At 39.1% G+C, this 22372-nt stretch overlaps 1 protein-coding gene across 1 annotated transcript in view; it reads right to left on the bottom strand.

Annotated features, from left to right (window-relative positions):
* Positions 1-629: 629 nt before the first annotated feature.
* EGLN3 (egl-9 family hypoxia inducible factor 3) overlaps positions 630-22372 on the bottom strand; it is a gene marked incomplete at its 5' end in the record, with an annotated part of 37652 nt that continues 15909 nt past the window's right edge. Inside the window, 4 exons of the mRNA XM_081326828.1 lie at positions 630-862; positions 1645-1718; positions 3064-3200; positions 5151-5270. Of these exons, the coding sequence (XP_081182954.1) occupies positions 825-862; positions 1645-1718; positions 3064-3200; positions 5151-5270 (369 nt within the window). The 3' untranslated portion in view covers positions 630-824. The remainder of the gene's footprint in view (positions 863-1644; positions 1719-3063; positions 3201-5150; positions 5271-22372) is intronic.

The raw sequence follows: 22372 nt of genomic DNA, 5'->3' as shown, positions 1-22372 counted from the left end.
ATTTCCCAAAGTTTGTAATGGGTAGGAGCTGGAGAGGGTGGCTAGCTATTTTGCCAAACAGTTTAAAAAGATGATAAAAAATAATTCTCAGAGCTAACCCACAAAGGAAGTACTTTTTAAAAACACTATAGGTAGGTGCACAATGGCTACCACTTCTATTTGGGGGCTCTAAAAAAGGCAAAGTGATAGAACTGCTGTTGCTTGGCTTGAACAATGTGGATAAAATCCAGACAATTTTATGGCAAGCGAGAGGCTTTGATTTGGCAACGAGACAAGCCAAAGAAGTCTCTAATAGTCTGTAAGTAAAACGATGAGGCACACCATCAAAAGCTCTGCAGTGACATAATGAATCTGGCTCCTGACAAGTATGCAGTTCTGGTTTGCATCTTGGCTTGCTTGTGTTGCTCATCTGAAGTTTGCCAGTGAGGATCCTTCGTAAAGTTCCTTCCTACCGAACCAGAAAATGTAACTAAAGTGCAAATAGACTCAGGTTCCTCCAATTGTTCAAATATTTAGTATTTTTATTACTAGTATTGCCATCTTCACCTTGATATCATATGAGATTTGGTGATATTCTTCATTCTGGTGGCATTCTTCAATTAAAAGGCAAGAACAGAAGAGGGATGCTTACGCCAAATAGAAGAGATTGGAAGCTGTCATGAGTACCATCATGGTAATATGCAAACATTAGTTAATGTCAAAAATAGTGCATTGAAGAATATCCAATAATCATAAAAAACAGACCATGTAATCTTTGGATCTTATTGCTTGCAAACAGTCCGAAAATTATCATTATACAAAAATTGTATCAAATCATTTGTTATTCAGTCTTTACTGAGAACTGCTTCTGTCTTTCCTGCATCTGCAATGAATAATTGAAGAGATGGTTAAATAACCACGCAACAGAGAAATAAACAAATTCATACTCAAGCCCTGCACCAGGTTAATAAGCATGAACATTTCATATGCACTTTGATGACTTTTCTATTTGTGTTGTAGAATAGGACACATAAAATTATAAAAACAATATAATAGGAGCATGAAACTTTAACACAAAAAAATCCCCTATCAGGAACTGTAAGTTAAACATAGAATGTACATTTAATTTACTTCCAAATTTTCTTCAGAATGCTTAAGCAAAGAGAATTTTAATTTAAGACTGAAAAGAGCCAATCCTATCATCTTTGGGAAGATACCCTTAAGTTCAGTGCCATAACAGAAAAAAATCCATTTTTCTACACACATAGCATTTCTCTGAACAAAGATATGTAGAGAAGAATTTCCTATGAAAGTCTTGGTAAAGGCAGGATGGTATGAAAGGAATTCTTTGAGATGTCAAACTGATTGTTGTCACTGGGGGGGATTATTGCTATTGATTATTTTTATACTAGGTTTTTATCTTTCTAAGCCACCAGGAATCAATGAGAGCTGAATAGCCATATAACTTTTCTTAAATAAAATAAATTCATATTTGGGTCCCAGTCATTTAGACATGAAACATAAAAATGAACAGAAACTTGTTTCAATGTGTAGAGCTTACATTTCTGGACTGGGCAAGGTGTTCTTTATGTAATTAATTCTGTGACATCAGAACATAGTAGAATGTGTTCCTGGAATACATGGGTAAAAAATAAATTCTCATACCAACTAAATTCCTGAATTTCTTTTTCGCTTCTGCTCTTTCCTCAGCATCGAAATACCACACCGTCATTGCATATCTACAAAGGGGGGAAAATCCATGATCCATTACATTGAGGCTTTATTATATATTTGGAAGTTCATAGAGCATACAACTTATTATGTTGCTTAGTGACTTTAGATGGCAATAGTTTCAAATATGAAGACAGTCAGATAGTTACTAAACTATCTTCTTCATTTTGGCACCTTCAGCTGTGCTGGAATTGCAACTCCCATTACTCCTACAGGCAAACCCAACCAAACTGGAGGGCACCAGCTTGGGGAAAACTATTGTGAAGTCTGTAAGTCCTCCTAAAGTGCCATGTCTTGCTTACATATTGCTATGAAAAGGGACATCATTAGTAAGAAGCAGATGGGCACATTCTCTAGCCAGGGCAAAAGCAATTATTGAGAAAGCATCAGTATCACAGATGCAGTAATGCTGAAAGAGGACTTCACTATATAATTTGGCACCACAAATAATTGCCATGGGTGCTTGTGACAAAGAAAAAAATGTCTAGATTCCAAGAAAGCCATTACTCACAATTTGCTATATGGATCCAAACACACCTATCAAAATTTTACCAATTTTAACTAAATTGTTTTTTTTTAAAAAAAAACTCTCAAAGGGTTTGTGTGCGCATGCACAGGTATATAAGTGGGTTCTTTAACCAAGGCTGAATATCTGGCACACAGAACTAGAGGACAGAAACACTCAATAGAGCCAGGAAGTTAAAATTAATTTGCATAACTGCATACTTTTCCCCCCCTTTCTGTTCAGTCATATCTGATTCTTGGACATTGCCTGGGCAAGTCCTGGAGCTTTCCTGGCAAGGTTTTTTTTTTTTTTTTGAAGTGGTTTGACATTGCCTTCTGCCTAGGGCTGAAAGAAAGTGCCTGGCTCAAATTCACACGGCTGGCTCTGTTACTAGACAGACTAGAACTGTGAATGACTCTCAGTTCCCAGGTTGATGCCTTAATCACTACATCAAACTGGCTCTTAACTGCATACTATGTATATACACATAGTAAATACCAATCAGTAGATATTCAGTACAGAATTAAACATGGCAAAATGCAATGATTTCCTTTTCAATAAAGGGATTAGTAAAATGTGAGGATAAAAGAGCACACTTCCATATCAAAAGTGTTTCTACATAATAGATACTTCTATTTTTCCAGTATAATTCCCAAATTATATGACTTACCCAGAGTATTGTTCCTTTCATCAAGCAAGTTTCAGAATTCATATTTCAGACGTCTATTGGATTCAGGGTTCTTTCCTGAACCTGCTACCTGAAATCATTTTACTGTCAAGGCTGGAATAGTACATCTAACTATACATGAAGTCTGTCCCTAATTAAAACCCACACCTGCAGTCTTTACCTTGTTGCATAGGAAGGTTGCACTTCATGTGGGTTCCTTCGGTCTGACCAGAAAAAAAGTAATCTGTCAAAGATGGGTTCGACATCTGCTACATAGGACTTGCCCTCTGGGAATATTCGTAGAATTCCCCCATGCAGCTTAAACAGAAAGAAAAGAACAAGATCATTTTTTGATTACACAGGATAAGCAGACGGCTTAAAATGTAGGTATATATGTGCATAAAAAAAATAAGTCAGGTGAGATTTACTGAGGACCCAACTGGACATGAAGGGGGAGAATGAAGAACTCATCTGCTGATGAAAAATTTGCCACAACCGTTGGGGCCCCTTCGTCTCATCTTCCTTCAATGGAAGAAAATCATTAACCCATAATCCCAGGGCTGACCTATGTATGTACCATTTGTGTTGCTGTTCCTGAAGGGTCTTTGGATATAATATAGTCTATTTGCTCTTTGTGTTTCATGAACAAATCTTAAAATGAATCAAGTATTAATACAGTGGATGGGGAAAACAATGCTCTCTTTTTCTCAAGACTTTCTGACCCCGGTTTTGTCTGGTTTTCCTTAGCAGATCTGTTATACACTTTTTTGTTATGATAAACTTCTCGCTATCATATCCAGACGGAAAATTTGAACCACTTCCATCCCCATACTTAATTCTTTTTTAACTTTTGTATCTTTGTATTTTTATATGTTTGCCCTGTTCACCGCCCTGAGTCCTTCGGGAGAAGGGTGGTATACAAATAAAATTAAATAAATAAATATGAGCTAGATTTCTCTCTCTCATTTCCCAGCCACTCAACTCGTGAGTTGACTACAAGGATCTTCAAATCCTGTGGACTTCTCCAGAGGAGTGCAGGTGGGGAATCTTTAGGTCACTCCTTATCTAGAGAGGCTCCCTTGGCCTGGACTAGTTGACTGGCCACAGGTAGCACTATAACACAGTCTTCGCTCCCTCAAAGATGTCCTAGTTTGCCATAGTATTCTTCCAGAAGGTGGATCTGCCCAGATTTAATAGAACACTACTATAACACCACTCTCTGCATGCCATGTTGACAGTGAGGTTTTGCAGCCAGATTGTTATTATAATCAAATTTACATCTTTCTTATCCAGATAACATCTGTGGTCTTTTATACCATCAAATATATATTCATCAGAGGGCTGCAGTTAAGAGTTCTTCCAGTATACTTATTACATTGGCATTAACGTACAGAGTTTTAAAACATGTAAATAATTTCCTTTATTGCTTGGATGCATCTAAATTATAAGAAATGTCCCTATGTCATCTATTCATGTTGGTGTATTTTTTAAAGAAAAGGAAAGGATTGTTTTTATTTTCCACTCTGAGAAAAGTCTGAGGGATCTCAGTGTCATATAAAAAATAATGCTCACTTTTTCCTGGGTATCCACAAGAGTTGGACATGGTTTGAAGTGGGCACACTTCTAGATTCAGGGCTTTGAGTAGCTGAAAACCGATGCTTTTGACAGTTAGCAAACCTAAAGGCAGAATGTCAACTTGCTTTTCTTTAAATATATCACAGCAAACAGCCTCTAAGCTCTCCCACGCGTGTTAGCAATGCGTTTTTTGAGGCCAAGGCATGGTAAACATAGGGGGATCTTATACTGTACAAAGGGCAAAATCAAACAAATATTCTTATTTCAAAGGCTGTTTTATATGGGACAAAAAGAAAAGATGACCACAGCTGAATCTGCCAATCTTCAGTTAAACTACCTCAGTTGTCAGAATCCATTTATTCCTTTATAGGCACCCATTTGTTTTCATCAAACTAAATCCTTTGTTACCTGTACCTTTAAATAGTGACAGTCATGCCAATGGCTCAGAAATTCTAAGTTATCCCCATATTCAATAAGCTGTCCATCCAATTGAAATTAAAAAATAATGCAAACATGAAATGGATTTATCTTCACATCTCAGCTACCCAGAAGCAATGGTGTTGTTGTATTCAGAAATTTCACGGTACTTCATAAAATATGGAAGAGCAAGAAAACAACTATGTGGAGAAGAATTGTTTCTGGAGTAGGTTCCTTTTGAGTCTGCAGCTCAACTACATGTGAGGAGCTACATACCTTTGAATCCCAGTTCTTGTTCAGGTAATAAATGCAGGTGATACATCGCCCATCTCCATTGGGATTGTCCACATGACGCACATAGCCAGTTCCATTCCCAGGATAGCAAGCTACCATAGCCTAGAAAGTGATATAAGAAAAGAAAGAATGAGGCTTACTATTTTTTCCTAATTTGGCAGTTTTTTAAAAAGTTTCTATTTGCTTTTCAGATGGAAATCAAAATATAACTTTAAGCTATCTGTCTTACAACTGAATAGTTTCTGTAGATGCTGTTAAGTTTAGTCAGACATATTATATTCTTCAAAGTAATTCTGCTCCTACAGAGCAGTGCTTTTAAGGAGAAATGCTCCTAGTGAAGATGGTGATATTAAATCTTCATTGACCTGACTGACTAGCAAATGTAGGCCAATATTAACAGTCAGTAAAGAAATCATGGAGGCTATGAATAATTTTTTAAAATGCAGCAGGATTTCACTTTATTTTATTGAGTTATTTGATCAATTTATATGGCTCCTCATCTTGCAGCATAGCAACTCTATTTAAGAATAATTGTCCACCACAACTCTGAAATGAAACAGTTAAGATACACCATAAAGGCAAATGGTTGGAATATGATCTTAAGGTCCATTCCATTCCTACTGGACATTACCAAGAAATACATGTAATATATCTACAAATGTCTTCCCTGTACCACAAGCATGAGGACCTTTAGAGATATACTTTTGAATTTGAGTGGAATAGCCTTCCGTATACTAATTATCTTTCCTGGGCATTTATATATTTATTTCAGATTTAAATTATTTTGCAGAAAAGACTGTATCTCACCAAAGCACCCTGCCTCAATTGGGTACCTTTGAAATGTGTTGGTATTACAAATCCTGTAATTGCCAGAACTGTCAGGCCCTACACTTTTGGAAATTATTTGAATGGGTTAAGAAGTATCCTTAACTTGTAGAAAAGTGTGAATACCACTTTTTCAGGTATTGTAACTCAGGCTATTCCCTCTATATTCCCACTAAATAAACACAATAAAACAATCCATTTTCCACCCCTCAGGATGTTTATATCTAATGCCTTGATGAAAGTAAAACTTAGATACTGTGCACAGTTGTTCATTTCTTGTTTATATGGGACTGTAAGCTTAAACCACAGAATTAGCCAAGTAATTTCTTGTTTTAATATTTTCATGCCTACTAATATAACCATCTTCCTTTTGTGGAATTAATCAGAGGACTAAATATGATGCTACCCTCTTTAAGAATCATAAGAGAATGCCATAGAGGATATGAGCAAAAACATATTTAGTACTGGTTATGGAGGAAATGGGCTCTTCACAGTACATACTCATTCTGGGGTTTTTTTTTAACGCAACTAGAACCATGGCAGAGGCCTAAGGCTGCCATTCCTGATTATAGTAATCACCATTACCATTTCATGAAACCCAAAGCTCTATGGCCTGAGGAGGCAGATTTTAGTAGTCAAAGCAGCATATTCCTCAACTCATTTTTCTCTCAAAGACAAAGGGCATCATAGCATAAAACCACAATGTGATGACAAGACTGTGAAAAAAAGTTAATAGCTGGTGGGACAGCAAAGCAATCATCACTCAGAATGGCTTGGGATAATTAGAAAATGAACTGCTACATTTCTGCAGGGCAACAAACTAGGGAAGATTATATCTCCTTCTTTCTTCCCTCTTTCAAAGAAAATCCCAATAGAGTACTAGTTAGGCATTTTTTAAATATTTCCTTAGTTACCACCAGTCCATTTTACACTGCAAAGAAAGACAAAACAAAAATTTACTTCAACAAATCATCTGTCATTTTCATTTGAGAAACCTAGACTTAATGTACGTTTTCTACATTCTTGCCCTTTTTCATGGAAAACAAGACAGAATTACCAGCTCTTGGAAATTAAAAATGGAAAGAAAGATTGCAAATCCAATTTTTCATCATCTGGTTCACATCTTTTTTCTCACAAGTACTTCAATCCACCATTTACTACATCTTCTGGTGCATTTTCTCAAATTAATAAATACTTGGCTCTGTAAATTTTTACTGATCCAAATATTTATAGAAGGAGCAACCAGGCTTCAAGTCACTTGTCTTCTAACCTCACAACCAACTGTAAACATGTATGTGAGTTAAATTTGGATGCAATATGTAACTTGGGCAAAGGTTAAATCAGAAAGGTAACCTATAAATAAGAGCTAAGGGACGCAGTGGCTCAGTGGGTTAGGACGCTGAGCTTGTCAATCAGAAGATCAGCAGTTTGGCGGGTCAAATCCCAACTGCCGCGTATCAGAGTGAGCGCCTGTTACTCATCCCAGCTTCTGCCAACCTAGCAGTTTGAAAGCACATAAAAATGCAAGTAGAAAAATAGGGACCACTACGGTGGGAAGGTAACAGCGTTCCGTGTGCCTTTGGTGTCTAGTCACGCCGGCCACATGACCACAGAGACGTCCTCAGACAAGCGCTGGCTCTTCAGCTTTGAAACGGAGATGAGCACTGGCCCCTAGAGTTGGAAACGACTAGCACGCATGTGCGGGGGAACCTTTACCTTTTTAAATAAGAGCTACTTGTTTTAAGGCACGGATTGGTCCTGCTAGAATATGTAAATTTTTGTTCTTTCTGAAAATGATGCATGCAATCCATCTGAAGTTAGAAGACTGAATGGAGCTGGTGTAGTATAATTATTAAAGCAGGAATAAGAAATCTAAAATCCTCCACTGATGATTAGAATCTCCTTCTTGCTAGCTGCAGTCAAATGCTAGTCCAACAGCATCTAGACTGAACAAGGCCTCCACTTGGAAGTCTCAAATTTAGTCCTAGGCATTGTGAAGTAGGAAAATTTGAAGCATCTGAAAGCCTGAAGAACTACTTAAGGACTTGACTCGTGTTCTGTTTCCTCATCTTTGAGAAAAACTTCACATCTGAACAGAAAAATGTTCTGCACAAGAAAGATATACTTTCACCAAAAGAGCAGGTAGTTCAGTTTAAAAATGAGAGCAAAAAGGAGTACTGAAATATTATAAATTTCCTTAAACCAGCAAACAATTTGGACAGAGGTTTGTTTCAATTAGCAGATCTTTCTGGATTTTCTAGGACCTTTTGAAAGAAGATTATCAAAGTTCCAGCTGGAATAATTCCAGCACAGATGAGGCTGGCCTCCATGTAGAAAACTGGCTGTTGACTGCTTCTTTTTGAGGAATCTAAAAAGCAAATATTGGAGACAGAAGAGGAAAAGGACCAGAAGGAGGAGCCAAGTGTCATATCAATAATTGTAGAATGTAACTTAAAATAAATGAAAGTGGCCGAATCAATATGGATCACATCTTCCTCTGTCAATGTCCCAAATAATATTATGCACTTTGCATTTTCATAGCTATAATATTGATACATAAACACCAAGTTTATTTGAAGTCCTTGTTTCTGTGTTTCATGCTGATTTTTAAAAATTGCTTAACTCTATTACTTAAACCAGGGATCTTCAAACTTGGCCCTTTTATGACTCCTGGACTTCAACTCCCAGAATTCCTCAGCCAGGTATACTGGCTGAGGAATTCTGGGAGTTGAAGTCCACGAGTCATAAAAGAGCCGAGTTTGAAGATCCCTGACTTAAACGAACCTTGGAATCCACTTTCAGTGGAGACAAATATACAAATACATTGTAAACAAGCATATAAGACAAAGAAGGTAAGCTATTCCAAACAATGTTGTTTATTTTTTTTAAAGGTGGTGGTGGTGCACTTGAACTGTGTTTTCTTACAATAGGCCTCTGTAAACTAGAAGCATGTTGGAAGTCTGATTGAACCAGGCTTGGAAATGGAATCCTGGCATCTTAACAGCCGAACACAAAGTCAAGGCAGTCTCCAAAACAAGTAGCAGAATTCTTCATGCCAAGCGCATGCTACGTATGATCTTAAGTGGCATAGTGAGGGATTTCTTTTCATAGCACTTTTCTCAAACATGGCTTTTTTATGAGCCTAGAGTGGATGACGAAGTAGGAGACATTTATTTCCTGAGCCTCAAGTCTCAAGATTCTGGGCTTGAGAAACATTTTTTTTATTTGCCAGCTTCAACAAGAGAAACTGGTTATTTCCAGATCAAGTGGGGGTTGGGAAGAGAGCTCTCATGCAGGGGTAGCCAATCCATCTCATTTTGGATTCAGATCAGCAGACTTAGGTGTTTACAACTGCAGTGTTTCAATGCTGCAGACTAGCAACACCCTATTGAAAACTTCCACCTCCAAAGCAGCGACAGTTTTAGCTTCACCTTGTGAGCCTTGCCTCCTGCAGATATGCAAAGGAATAATTCCAGTTCAATGTGTCTGACAAATGTAATTTTTCCATGTAATAGTATCAGGCAATTGTAATGTAATGTCACAGATATGCACTTAATACTGGCCAACAGTTTATGTTATCGCTTCTTATTCTTACTTATGAAGTTGCCCAGAAATCCTCTCCTGGTTTAGCATCTCCAAGCAAGATGACTTAAAAGACTTCCTGACTGCCACCTACCTAATATTTTAAATTAGCAACAGCTATTTATTTTGTTGTTGTTAGTTGCAAAGTTGTGTCCGACCCATCGCGGCCCCATGGACAACGTTCCTCTATGCTTTCCTGTCCTCTACCATCTTCTGGAGTCTATTTAACAGCTATTTATAGTTGCCCTCTAATTTTTGGTGTTTATTCTTGGCTTAAAATTCAATAGTGATTTTTTGTCTTTTCAAAGAATTTAAAATATTTCATTATCCAGAACTAACAAATGATATACGGGTACTCCTCAACTTACAACCATTAATTTAGTTACCATTCAAAGTTACAACAGCACTGAAAAAAGTGACTTACAACCAGTACTCACTCTTATGAGTGTTGCGTTTGCAGCATCGCAGGATCATGTGATTGCCATTTACAACCTTCCCAGCTAGCTTTGGACAAGCAATGTTCACAGGGGAAGTCCGATTTGCTTAATGGCTGCATGATTCATTTAATGACCACAGTGATTTGCTTAGCAAATAGTAGCAAAAAAGGGTCAGAAAGTTAGGTGTGACTCATTAAACAACCACCTTGCTTAGCAATAAAAATTCTGGTCCCACTTGTAGTTGTAAGTCAAAGACCACCTGTACGGGAAAATGACAATCTCCATGACATTTTAAAACCACTTGTTTATTCATCTGTATTTTGCCTTTTTAATCCCTTGGGGTTTTTTTAATAATTATTTATATACTTTCTTTAATACCTAAAAGTTTTTTTAAAAAAAATAACCACCAGTGTTATGAATGAACAGACCCAATCAGTCAATTTCTGTTTCATTTCCGATCAATCTGGACATCACACTCAGAGCTGATCCCGATTATCAATTTGCCCCAGTTTGAACGTAGGCTACAGAGAGTCTCAAGGGAAGGAATGGCCACCATCAATTTCTACCCACCCCAGCTCACCGAAGGGCAACTTCTTCCTGTCTTCTTCTGCTACCTATCAAAAATAATGTTTTCTGTCTTGTGTTAGTTCAAGTAGTGGGTCCAGTTTACCCTTGCATTTCATTATAGGCCTACACCGCCACATTACTTGGCTTTTAAACAATGAAATTGATAGAGTTCTGCCATTTGCCCCTTCTACCATGAAATATATAGCAAAATGGTGCTGCCTTTTTTTTTTTCTTTTGCTACTGATCCAGGAAGGGTAAGAAAGAATGGAAATTCACCAGTCAGGGACCATGTTAAACCTAGTTCAAAGAAAACTATGGGTCATCATCTGGCCAAAGTGTAATACAAAGTGTAACTACTGAAATACAGACAGGATTTTTGAAAGCCAGCTTCATTTCCACCTGATTTACTCGAAGGAGTCCAGCAATTTAAGGTTGCAGTGTGGAAAATTCATTAAAATGAAAACAGTGGATTTCAGCTGATGAAATGTATATTTTAAAAAACAGGAGCCTTTGAAATAAAAGGCTTAGCACCCCTAAGAAAAACAATCTACTTGTAATTCTATATTACTTAACATTATTACAAATGGCTGTAGCCGTTCACGCTTTTTCTGTCTTCAACCTTATTGTTCAAACAGGAATTTTAATAAACTCTAAAGCAGGCAACTATTCTAAAATTTAAATTGGCCTAAATACAAATATTATCACTGCGTATTTTTCATTCTGATTCTTACCATATACAGTATACTAGGTAGGACTAGCAATCTGATTCAGAATGAACTGGCACAATATTTTATTTGGTTCACCAGTCATGGGATCAGATATTTTAATGGTTGTTCCAGGTGGCCTCCAGGAAATACAAGAGGTCTTGAGAAAGACACATTTACAACTGGTGAATTATTAACGCTGATCAGAGTATATAAATCTCTACAGGAATTTGCTCATACCCAACAATGTGTACCAGATTAACTCATGACTTGGGGTGGGGGTAATGAATGGGGAGGACATTGGTCACACTGGTCTGGAAGCAAGGGCCAGATCAAAATCAAATTAAATTTTACCTTATGATAGAGGAGGTAGGAAGTCATGCAAAATTTGCCTATCAACCATTCTATCCACTTGGCATGGCAGAATTATACTGCAAGGCTGAGGGTTAATTTTGAAGGTATAAATTAATGAAATACATAAATAAAAGCCTGCGATCCCCATTGTAAAACAGTCTGTCAAAGCAGGCTGCATTTTGTCACATTGCATTTTTAGGACAAAGCAAAGCGCTAAAGGCTATGACAACAACACTGAGGCTGAAGGGAATTCACTAGATAGAGAATCATAATTCTGCTTGCAATGAACACCTTCGTCTCTTCCCATTATCAAAACAATTAATCTTTCTTTTATAAGGAGGGTGTTGCCTTGCTCTTTAGCCTCACATACTTCAGTATATACTGTGATGAATATTTATCTGTAAGCATCGTATTGCTCGTATGCTTTTATTTTAGCTTTCATGCAGTCCTGACTCTTACACTTTTTTTTTCCTTTTACAAAGTTAAAATTGCTGCCAGCGGATGTTCTCTTTTATGTCTACAGAAGCACATGTAATTTCAAGAATCATCTCTAGACCAAAGCACTGCCTGCTGAGAGCAGCCGTGCAAGTGCTACTTGAAATGCAAAAGGCTGGGTGGTGTTTTTTTTCTTTTTAGTCAGGACAACCCAAGTTCGCTTCCAATTAGCAGAAATAAACATTCTTCCTGCACTGATGTACACACACACACATATATATATATCCACTCTTTCGGTTTAGGAGCACTTCCTCAGAACCTTTGTGTGATCTGGCTCCTGGCCAGCCATATGATGGCTTAATGACAGTGCTACGTGCAGTGCGTGAGGCTATCAGCGACCAAACACTAACATCTCTCCCGAGTACACTTCACAGAGAAACGGATGAAGAAAGGAAAAGCATATACAAAACATACAGAACTGATTCTTGCTGAATACTTTCAGAAATCAGGGGGGACGGAGGATGGGAGTTGTTCGTCTTCCCTCTCCTTTTCATGACAAACACATATATTCAGAACTTTTCTACTTGTTGTTTTTGTTACGGTTGTTTGTCTCTCATATTTTCTTTGAAATCTCAGCTCAGGAGAGTGAGCCAAGAGGGAAAAGCATAGCAATTTGCTATTGTTTTTCTTTTTTTCTTTGGAGGGGGGAAAAATTCTAAAGCCCTGTTTTGACAATTTCAAAGCTTTAATGTTCTTTTACGCCTTCAAAAAATTGCTGCCAGTTTCATTTCTCCTGTGCTTTAAAGGCTGTGAGATAAATTTTATAAGAGAGAGACCACGTTCATTATTGTTGGGGTTCCCAGCAAGAGGAGGTCGGGGGGGGGGGAACACCAGCTCCTCCTGAAAGCCTTCCTTGAGAAGCAACTAAAAGAAATTTTGAAAGGCAGTAGGTGAAAACTATTTAGTTGCACATAAAATGCTACTTCTCCCATCAGGCAGAAAGCAACTGAGTTGAAGATGAGTTGTTTCGTTTTTTCAATGTCCTTTTAATGTTACTGTCCTTAGGATCATTCCATCTTTTAAAAGTAAGTCAAGAGAATTAAAACAACACGCGTATAATTTAAAATTGCATTTAAAAAGTGAGTGGGATTTAAAAAAATGATTTCATCTGTTTCACAAGGGAATGCATACCCCTAATCTGATAAAGACACGGTGGCCACTGCAGATAAGGTCCTGCACTCCTGGTAGATAACAAACAGAGCAGGATTTATGGCAGAACTTATTCCTATGCATCCTAGAATTAAGGAGCAGGTGTAAAGGAAATTTAAAGATCATCTAATATAACTCTTCCTGCAGGGTCAATTCAGGATCTGCTATATAGGATAAGATTCTAGAATTCCTGTCAGACTGCCCTATGCTGTTTAAATATTCCCAGCATAAGAGAGCCAACTATCTTCTAAGGCAATCTGTTCCATGGTCAGTTTCTCTAATGTTTAGCAGAAATCTATTCCTCAGCTATTTCCATTTCTACCTTTTTCTCTGGATCAACAAATAAATCTGTTCATCTTCCACTAGACAGCCTCAGATATCTGAAAGGCTGTTATGTTTCTTCTTAATCTTTTCTCCTAAGGCTAAACATATCCAGCTCTTTCGATCATTCCTTCTAAGATGTGGTTTCCAGACATCTCCACATCCTGTCTGCCCTCCTACTCTAATTTGGTGAGGTCCTTCTTGGAAAAATAAACTGTCAAGATACTTCAGTAATCAGCAAAAGATTACCCAAAACACTGATGAAAAAACTATGAAGGACAATGAATAACAGAAGGGCTCAACACAAAATGAATAAATACTTAAAGATAATTGAAAAAAACTTAAGACAATAGGGTGGGGTGCATTGTGTACAGTACTTCTTTTGATTTAAATGCATGCAAGATGAATGTACGTGTCCCAGGATAATGTTATGGGATCCAGTATGGGTTTGTCACCTCAGGGTGTGTGGATGATGTGACTGTGCTGTTCGAGGGTTGGGTCAGGAAGCTTAAGCGTTGTGCCAGCTATTTAACCAGGTTATATGTAGGGATGTCTGCCCTGAGCATGGGCTCCAGTATAAGTCCGAAAGCTTGGAAGAATAAAACTCTGGTCCCGGTGATTGACTCGGATTGGATGCCGGATGCATTGCTGCTTTAAAGCAATATACATTATGAGTAATGGGACATCCTAGCCTTCCAACTAGTTCTCATTCTGGAGCCAAACTTTAGGCTAACAAGAATACTCATAAGGTTACAGAATATCCACAGAATTACAGATGTCAGAATGTCCATTAGATCAGGGGTCCCCAACCCCTGGTCTATGGCCCAGTACTGGTCTACAGCATGCCAGCAACCGGCCCGCACAAACAAGCAAAGCCCCATTTGCGAGATGCAGGCAGCACACAAAACCCCACACTCTCCGGTCTGGGAAAAACCTCTCTCCATGGAACTGGTCCCTGGTACCCAAAAGGTTGGGAACCTCTGCTTTAGATATATAATTAGCTCTGTTACAAGCTGTGATATCAGCAGTAAGGAACAATTAGTGGCAACACTAGCAGGATATAGCAACAGGAACATGGGGGGACCAGTACTGTCTTGACAAAAAAAGCAACATTTATCCGAGGACATCATTGTAAACTGACACGTAATGCTGCAGTTTATAAGCAGCTACCAAGAGCAAGCTTCAAATGTGTAGTTTGAGCCTTGGTGGAGCAGTGGGCTAATGCCTCCTTAAGTAACACCAGCTGCCTGCAATTAGTGCAGGTTCACATCCCACCAGGCTCAAGGTTGACTCAGCCTTCCATCCTTCCGAGGTAGGTAAAATGAGGACCCAGATTGTTGGGGGCAATAAGCTGACTTTGTAATAATGCCGCTGGGGGGGGGAGCGAAAGCCCTAATAAGCAGGCATATACATAGAATGAAGGCTATTGCTAAGCACATTGGTTTGTGCAGTGGCGTAGCGTGGGGGGTGCAGGGGGGGCCGGCCGCACCGGGCGCAACATCTGGGGGGGCGCGCTCGCACTGAGTTGCTCAGGGAGCCCCAAGGGCTGCACAGAGTCGGCTTGGCTCCGCTCTCGAGCTGCTCTTTCTTGCAAAGTGAAACGAGTCCGGCAGGTGAGATGGGCGGCCACATAAACTGAATAAAATAAATAGAAGTGCCCAACTCTCCGCCCAGGCTCAGGCCAACCGCAAGCGCCCCGCAGGCGCCCCGGCAGGCTTGGCCGAGCGAAGACGGACCCGCCGGCCGGCTGGCCTAGCTTCGTGCGCATGCGTGGCTTTATTTAGCGGGGCTCACGTGCGAGCTTGAATGCAGCGGCTCTTGCAGGTTGGAGCCCCACCCAGCCGCCCTCGAGAGGGACCCGGAAGCATCCCGCATGCGCGCGACTCTTCTTGGAAAGTCTACGCCGCTGCGGGGCGCGTCTTTTCGGCGGTGCCATGACGTCACCGGGTTAGGGGGCGCAAATTGCCCCGGGTGCTGACAACCCACGCTACGCCACTGGGTTTGTGCTTAAATTGTAAGCCGCCCTGAGTCTTCGGAGAAGGGCAGGATATAAATGGGATTAAAATAAAAATAAAAATAGTTTGGAACAGCTGTATTTGCATATATTGTGACCTGAAGGTTTTCTGGACTTGTAGCTCCTACTGCATTAGCAGGTGGAAACCATGACCAGGTCTAAACTCAGACAAGATTCATCAAACAGCGCCCAATGTTGTCAATGTTAATACTCAGCATGAGCAGAGAAAATATTCTGTCATGAGACACATGGGATACTTGGCCTTCCAGGAATCTAAAAATACATTCTCATTATAGGCATATGAAACATCTTCCTCTTTTTTCAGCTTCAGGCTGAAACTGAGACATGATTAACATAAAATAACCCAAGGAGCTTCATTTCAAGTTAATCTAGATAAAAACTATGACATATTTGAAACCAATACTTGAATTTTCTTCTTGTCCTTTTCCCTCCTGTTTCCTCCTGATCCTTTTTTTTCTCTTGTCTTTTTAAATGAAAGGCCTAAAGCAGGGCTGCCTTTGTTTTAATCTTCTTTAACTCAATCCAAGAGCCCTTCAAACTAAAAACTGCAATATAAATGTATCAAATAAATGCATCTGCATGACGGTGGAGAATGGCTAGTTCATTCACGTGTCCCATAAAAGAACATGGCCAACTTTCTTGCAGCCCACCAATTGAATGCAGAACATTGGAAGATAGAAAAATGTACTTGCTTCCTTTGCATTTGTATAAAAAAGCTAAAGACAAAAGCTTTTTAAAATTCCCCCTCACTTTCTCCATTTCTCTGCTTAGTTGAAATCCATGGAAATAATTTATATTATACAAATGGGTGGCCCTGGACCTATTCTAGTCAGGGCTACTTGTTACATGGATCTTTCACATATGTAATACATCTCTTTCCCCCACCGTCTCTCTCTCTCTCTCTCTCTCTCTCTCTCTCTCTCTCTCTCTCTCTCTCTCTCTCTCTCTCTCTCTCTGTGTGTGTGTGTGTGTGTGTGTGTGTGTGTTAGAAAGTAAGGATATGCTTGGACCACTCTTTCTTTCTGAATAAAGGTAACGTTTTGTCATCATCCCTTCCTCCCCCTCTGCTCTCAAAAAAATCAGCAGAGAAATGTTAACATTTCAGAAGAATTCCAGATCAAGTCCTTCTTTCTAACTCAATCTGCTAGCGGGTGAGAACTCTGCTTGCTCTGGCAGTCTGTAGTTGGGCCCAATTTTCTCAGCAGGTCTACTCAGAAATAGAAATACATTATGTGATGGACATTGTGTCTTCCTAGTACAATTTTTAGTCAGTAGAAAAAGGTAACCTTGCTGTTACAGGCACATTTTCATTTCTACTCTGATCAATGGTACCTATGGAGATCATTAAACTCAGCAAGATGGTGGGTGGAGTGTTAAACACAAACCCTGCCCTTTTTGTACATGCATAAGTGTCACACAAAGATTCAAAGGTGCTGGGGCTTGTATAGCGACCCTTCATGCATCATCTGGTCAATGGTGACATGCAAATCCTGCAGCCATCACAGTTTGATACTGCAATCTGCAACCTTTGTTCTTCTGAGTAATATTAGAGGTTAATGAATAGAAGTCTCATGGAAACAATGATTCCCAACCTATGTGAAGTTTACAAACTGCTAACAGAGAACATCTCTGAAACACTTTCAACTTGGTAGTTCCTCATATGAAATTAGTAAGAAACTCTTAAGTACAAATTACACTTATACATGGGGGCAATAATAGCTGGCATGAATGCATCTAGCCAATCAAAATAATTTTTTACTTATTGACATGTCAACGTTACTTTAAAAAGTAACATGAACAGTTTGGTGGATGCAGTGGTTCACGCAAGAGGGAATCAACGGTAGTCTCAACCTGAGCAGTAAACAGCCAGTCAAGATGCAGGAATGGAAGAAAGGATTTCATTGATTGCTACACTGAAGTGATTCTCATCATACAGATATGCTGAAGGATCATGCCCATAGATTTCATAATACAGATGCACAGAAAAAACAGAGAACTGAAATATGAAAGTGTAATAAAATAACAATCCTAGCAGCTCCACCCGGAGATCTTCAAGTTAAGAATATAATATCAATACAAAATGTGATTCACAAGTTTCCTCAATATAATCACTTCAAACACGAGAACCAAGTGATTTTTCAATAAGCAGGTAACAAAAGCCGAAAAGCAAAGTGGAGACTGATTCTGGAAAGAATACTTGAGCCATTGCCAAAATTACTGAATGTATCAAACAAAGCCTGATGTTGAATTAGACACTGTAATACACCTGTAAGAAATTGTAAAAGTTTTATATTTGTAATGTACACAAATATTCTGCAAACAGACTCTGTCCAAAGAAATGTAGAGCGCATACAAGCCCTAATTCATTAGCATTTTATTTTGAAAATTGGATGCAAGCACCTAAATGAGATTCTGTATGTGTACAAAACCGAAAGTTGAAACTGTAACACACATGAAACAATCAGGAAGGAACTGTGGATTGCCCTTTTGGCTTAACCCAAAAACCCCTCACTATTTACATCTTTTTTATATTAATGGTAAAAGCACCTAGGTTTATGGAGCCCTTACTGTTTTTTACATCTCATTTTTCTCAAAAACTCATCTTTGATTTTGAAACTCAGAATAGCTATCTTACACTTTCTGTTGATTATTTTGCTCATGTTTTTTTCAAATTTCTTATCTTTATTCCATTCAGGTTTCTAAGATCAACAGCCCAACAAAAAATAAATTTCAAATAGATTTGTTTCAGCAGTTTTAAGACTACGTAGAAAGGGACTAATTTCATCTGACCTGTATTATACACGTGAGATTAAATATCACAGGAGAAAAACAATGCAGAATAAGAGTTGGAAGGGACGTTGTAGGTCTCCTAGTCCAACTCTCAGCTCAAGCAGCAGCCCCTATGGTTTAGCCTCCAGCCCCCAATCATCTTTGTTGTTCTTCTCTGCACTCTTTCTAGAATATGAATAACCTTTTGTATCGTGGTGACAAAAATTGGATTCAGTATTCCAAGTCTGGTCTCCCCAGTGCAGTATAAAGGAGTACTAATACTTCATGTGATATTGATTCTCTGTTAATGCAGCCTAGGACTGTATTGGTCTTTTTAGCAGCTGTGGCACACTACTGACTCATATACCTAAGTGACTGTCCACTAGGACTTCTGTACAGTAACTGCTGTTGAGCCAAGTACCACCTATTCTATAACTGTGCATTTGGGGCTTTTTTTGCCTAAGTTTAAAACCTTAATTTTTTCACCACTAAATTACATTTTGTTGGATTGGACCCAGTGTTCAGGTCTGGCAAGACCTTTCTGGTTCCTGAGCTTAAAAAGTGTTGGCTATTTCCCCCAGCTTGGTGATGTTCCCCTTCTATCCCTTCCTCTAAATCAGACATGTCAAACACAAGGCCCGGGGGCCGGATGCGGCCCGCAAAGTGGTTTCATGTGGCCCGCGAAGCCATCTTGGAAACAGTGAGGGAACGGCCCCCATTGCCTTGGTCCTGGCCCAGAGACCCTCCTTCTGCCAGAGACCCTCAGATCTGTCCCACTCCTGCCCAGGTCCCCATAGGCACCCTTGATGCAAACGATGTAGAGCTGGCCATGCCCATCCAGTAGGCCATACGCACTCTAGCCACGCCCAACCAGTAGGCCATGCCCACCCTGGCCATACCCACCCGGCCCCCTGAGGGCAACCGCAATGCTGATGCGGCCCTCAATAAAATTGAGTTTGACACCCCTGCATTAAAACATTTATGAAGCTGTTGAAGAGTACTGGACCTAAAATAGAACCATGAGGTACTCCACTGCTTGCTTCCTTCCATGCCAATGTAATTCCATTGAGGACTACACATTGAGTCCAGTTGGTCAGCCAGTTACAAATCCATCTGATGGTGATGCTGTCTACCTCTCTATATTTTTCTATCTTGCCAAGAAGTACAGTGTGGTCTACTTTGTCAAATTTAGTCATAAGGCACCTTCTTAATCGAATGTGGCCAAGAAAAAAAAATCCAGAATAAAGGTAGGCAGATTAGGAAGAATGTCTACACATTTCAATTCTCGTAGTGACAACCTTTTATTTCTCTCTATGTACACGAATTATTGTCATCCTTTCCTAGGATAAAAATTAAAGTTGCACTTCAGATCTTCACCCTGATATTAGGAGACTTAGCTCTCTCAGAGCTATATGACATTCCACTACACACACATAAACATCATAACAATGGCACATTGATAGTTAATAGTCAACTTCTACTTCAATTACAAACTGTACTAAACCTGTGCTATAAAAGCAGACTCTAGACCAGCAGGCAGGCCAGATAGGGGGTCAGGTCTGTTGCTAATGCAATGAGATTTATATCAATGGCTCATTGGTGTTACCCAAGTAATCAATGAGAAATAAATGTCTTAAGATGTATAACCTACCATGGAGGAGCCCTGATTATTTCCTAGTTCATCGATCATGCTGGAAACTGCTGCACGAAGAAAGCAAGAGTATTAATCTCCTAGCAATGACCCACACACACACACACACCTTTTTCTCCCCAACAGATACAGCTTTTTTCCTCAAATGGAGATATATAAATATATACGGTTTGTCCTTTGGATATGGAACCTAGAGAGATGCTGCCACCATCTGACAATAAGAATTGTGTTTTAGATGTTTAAGCTACAGTTACTCTCAGTTTAGGTTAAGAACAGGATGCATTAGAAGAAGCAGTCAACCACAGCATTTTTATATTAAACTGTCAATGAAGACTTTCTTACATTCTGTTTAAATATCAAGTTGACACTATAGCAAAAGAAAAGGGGGAAAAACAACACAGATTCAACCCTCAAAGTTGAAAATATATCTGTGAATACATAGTAATACAACACAAATGACTCCTCTTGGCTGGTGACTACATATGGGGGCCAAACTTTACAGAATATAAACAATTGGGTGTTGGAAAGGCTCAGCCTTTTTTATTTGTAGTGTATTGACTGCTTCTTTGTTTTAAAGGAAAAACTTTGTTTCTCAACCAGATTTTCACAATTGCACTAAGACCACAAAAGCATCCCCAAGCTATCCAGTCTGTCACCATTTAGAGAAGGACAAAACACATACTTAAGATGTTCTCCTTGTTTCCCTGAGTCACTTAAGCCCTCACTTCACAGAGTAGCTTCTTGAAAGCCTAAAGGGGAGTTTTCAAAAAGCTCCAATTTTTGACAGGCAGAAGTTTTCCCAAGGGCAGAAGTGCTTACCACTTCAAGGCCTTGCTCTGTAATATAGGAATCTGACAATAGTTGATATGCTTCCAGAATCAGTCAGCAAACGCAAGAATTTCTATGTCTCTTTGTGCTAAGTTTTGTATAATACAGGCCCCAATCTATGCTACCTCCTAGATACGGTATTCCTGCAAACAAAACCAAGCCTGTTTCGGGCTATAAAATTGTCCCTAATCTAAACGTAATGCTGCCAAACACCCCGTTGTAGCTAAACATTGTAGTTAGTGAAACAACCACAGTATTTCAATGACCATACTAACTGCTGTAAATGCAACTGATTTTTATTGTCAAAAATTACTTTTGTTGCAACACATTACTCTGATTCTGTATAGTTTTGCAGGAATTTGTATAGAAGCAAGTGGTAGTTTTTTCAGCGAAGCCTATTATGGAACAATGCCTGTGACAGCTACAGTAAAAGGAAGGATGGCCAACTACAAAGAGGATGTATTGACTTGGATCTCTAAACTACAGCAACTTTGCTCTCATTGCCCATTAAATTCTGCATGCTGATGCTTTTGAGAAAACAAAAGGTAAAAGTAATGTGGAATTCAAATGTCACGATTTTCTGGATCAGTCAACAAGTTAAGATCATTGCTGCATCCAATTATTAAAGTAGATGGGGCAGAAATTTGTGCAAAGTCGACAGACAGCTGTCCTGGGCAATGAATAAGACCTTTGGCAGAGTTTCTAATTTAGATTGCCAAAATTCATGAATTCGGCATCTGTTGCCTATACTTAATATAATATCATAAAGATACGGTAAGAATGTTAGGAAAAAATATGCTATGCAAGATAGAAGTGTATCTGAGTTAACATGCTGGTCAAGTGAAAATTAAAGGGAAACATAGAGGTCCATGTTAAACCTTAAATTACTTTAAACTAGAGAAGAAATAACCCCTCAGGGAGACAGGGACATGGAAGACGGCAGGGGCAAAAGCTGGCCCTTATTTGTAAGTTACTATACTGAGGAAGGTTAGCCTAGAAAAAAAAAATCATAAAACTGAGTCAGTGTGTGTTGATGTCAAAAGTACAGTAAATGACTGATTAAAAATAAAGAAGAACCCCTTTTTGGTCTGCTGTTGGTAAAGGAGATATAAAATAGAAGAAAGCATTGCTCTGCCCCTCAGAAGGGAGTCTGTCTCACAGACTGCAGGATATGGGATAAGTGTCCTACACAAACAAACGCAAGATACAAAAAAGGCTGGAATGGAGGCTTAGAATTCTTTGGGACTCGAGTCAACCCTGACCTTCCCTTTGTGGACTTTCTGAGGTTAGGATTTCTTCCAGATGTTAGAAAGAGCTGGCTCTTACAATCTCCCTCTCCAAGGTCACAGCCCTAAGCTCCAACTCTGGAGAGGGGGAAACAGACACATAATTATGTTCCTTGGGATATTCTACGTATATTCTTCAAAAATGAAAAACAAAAATGAGCTGAGATATACCTGCAAGCAAAATGGCCTGACTGTATGATG

Source organism: Vipera berus (assembly GCF_964194415.1).
Source record: "Vipera berus genome assembly, chromosome: 1".
NCBI lineage: Eukaryota > Metazoa > Chordata > Lepidosauria > Squamata > Viperidae > Vipera > Vipera berus.
Note: the sequence above shows the minus strand (reverse complement) of the source record. Positions and strands in the feature narration are given on the sequence as shown.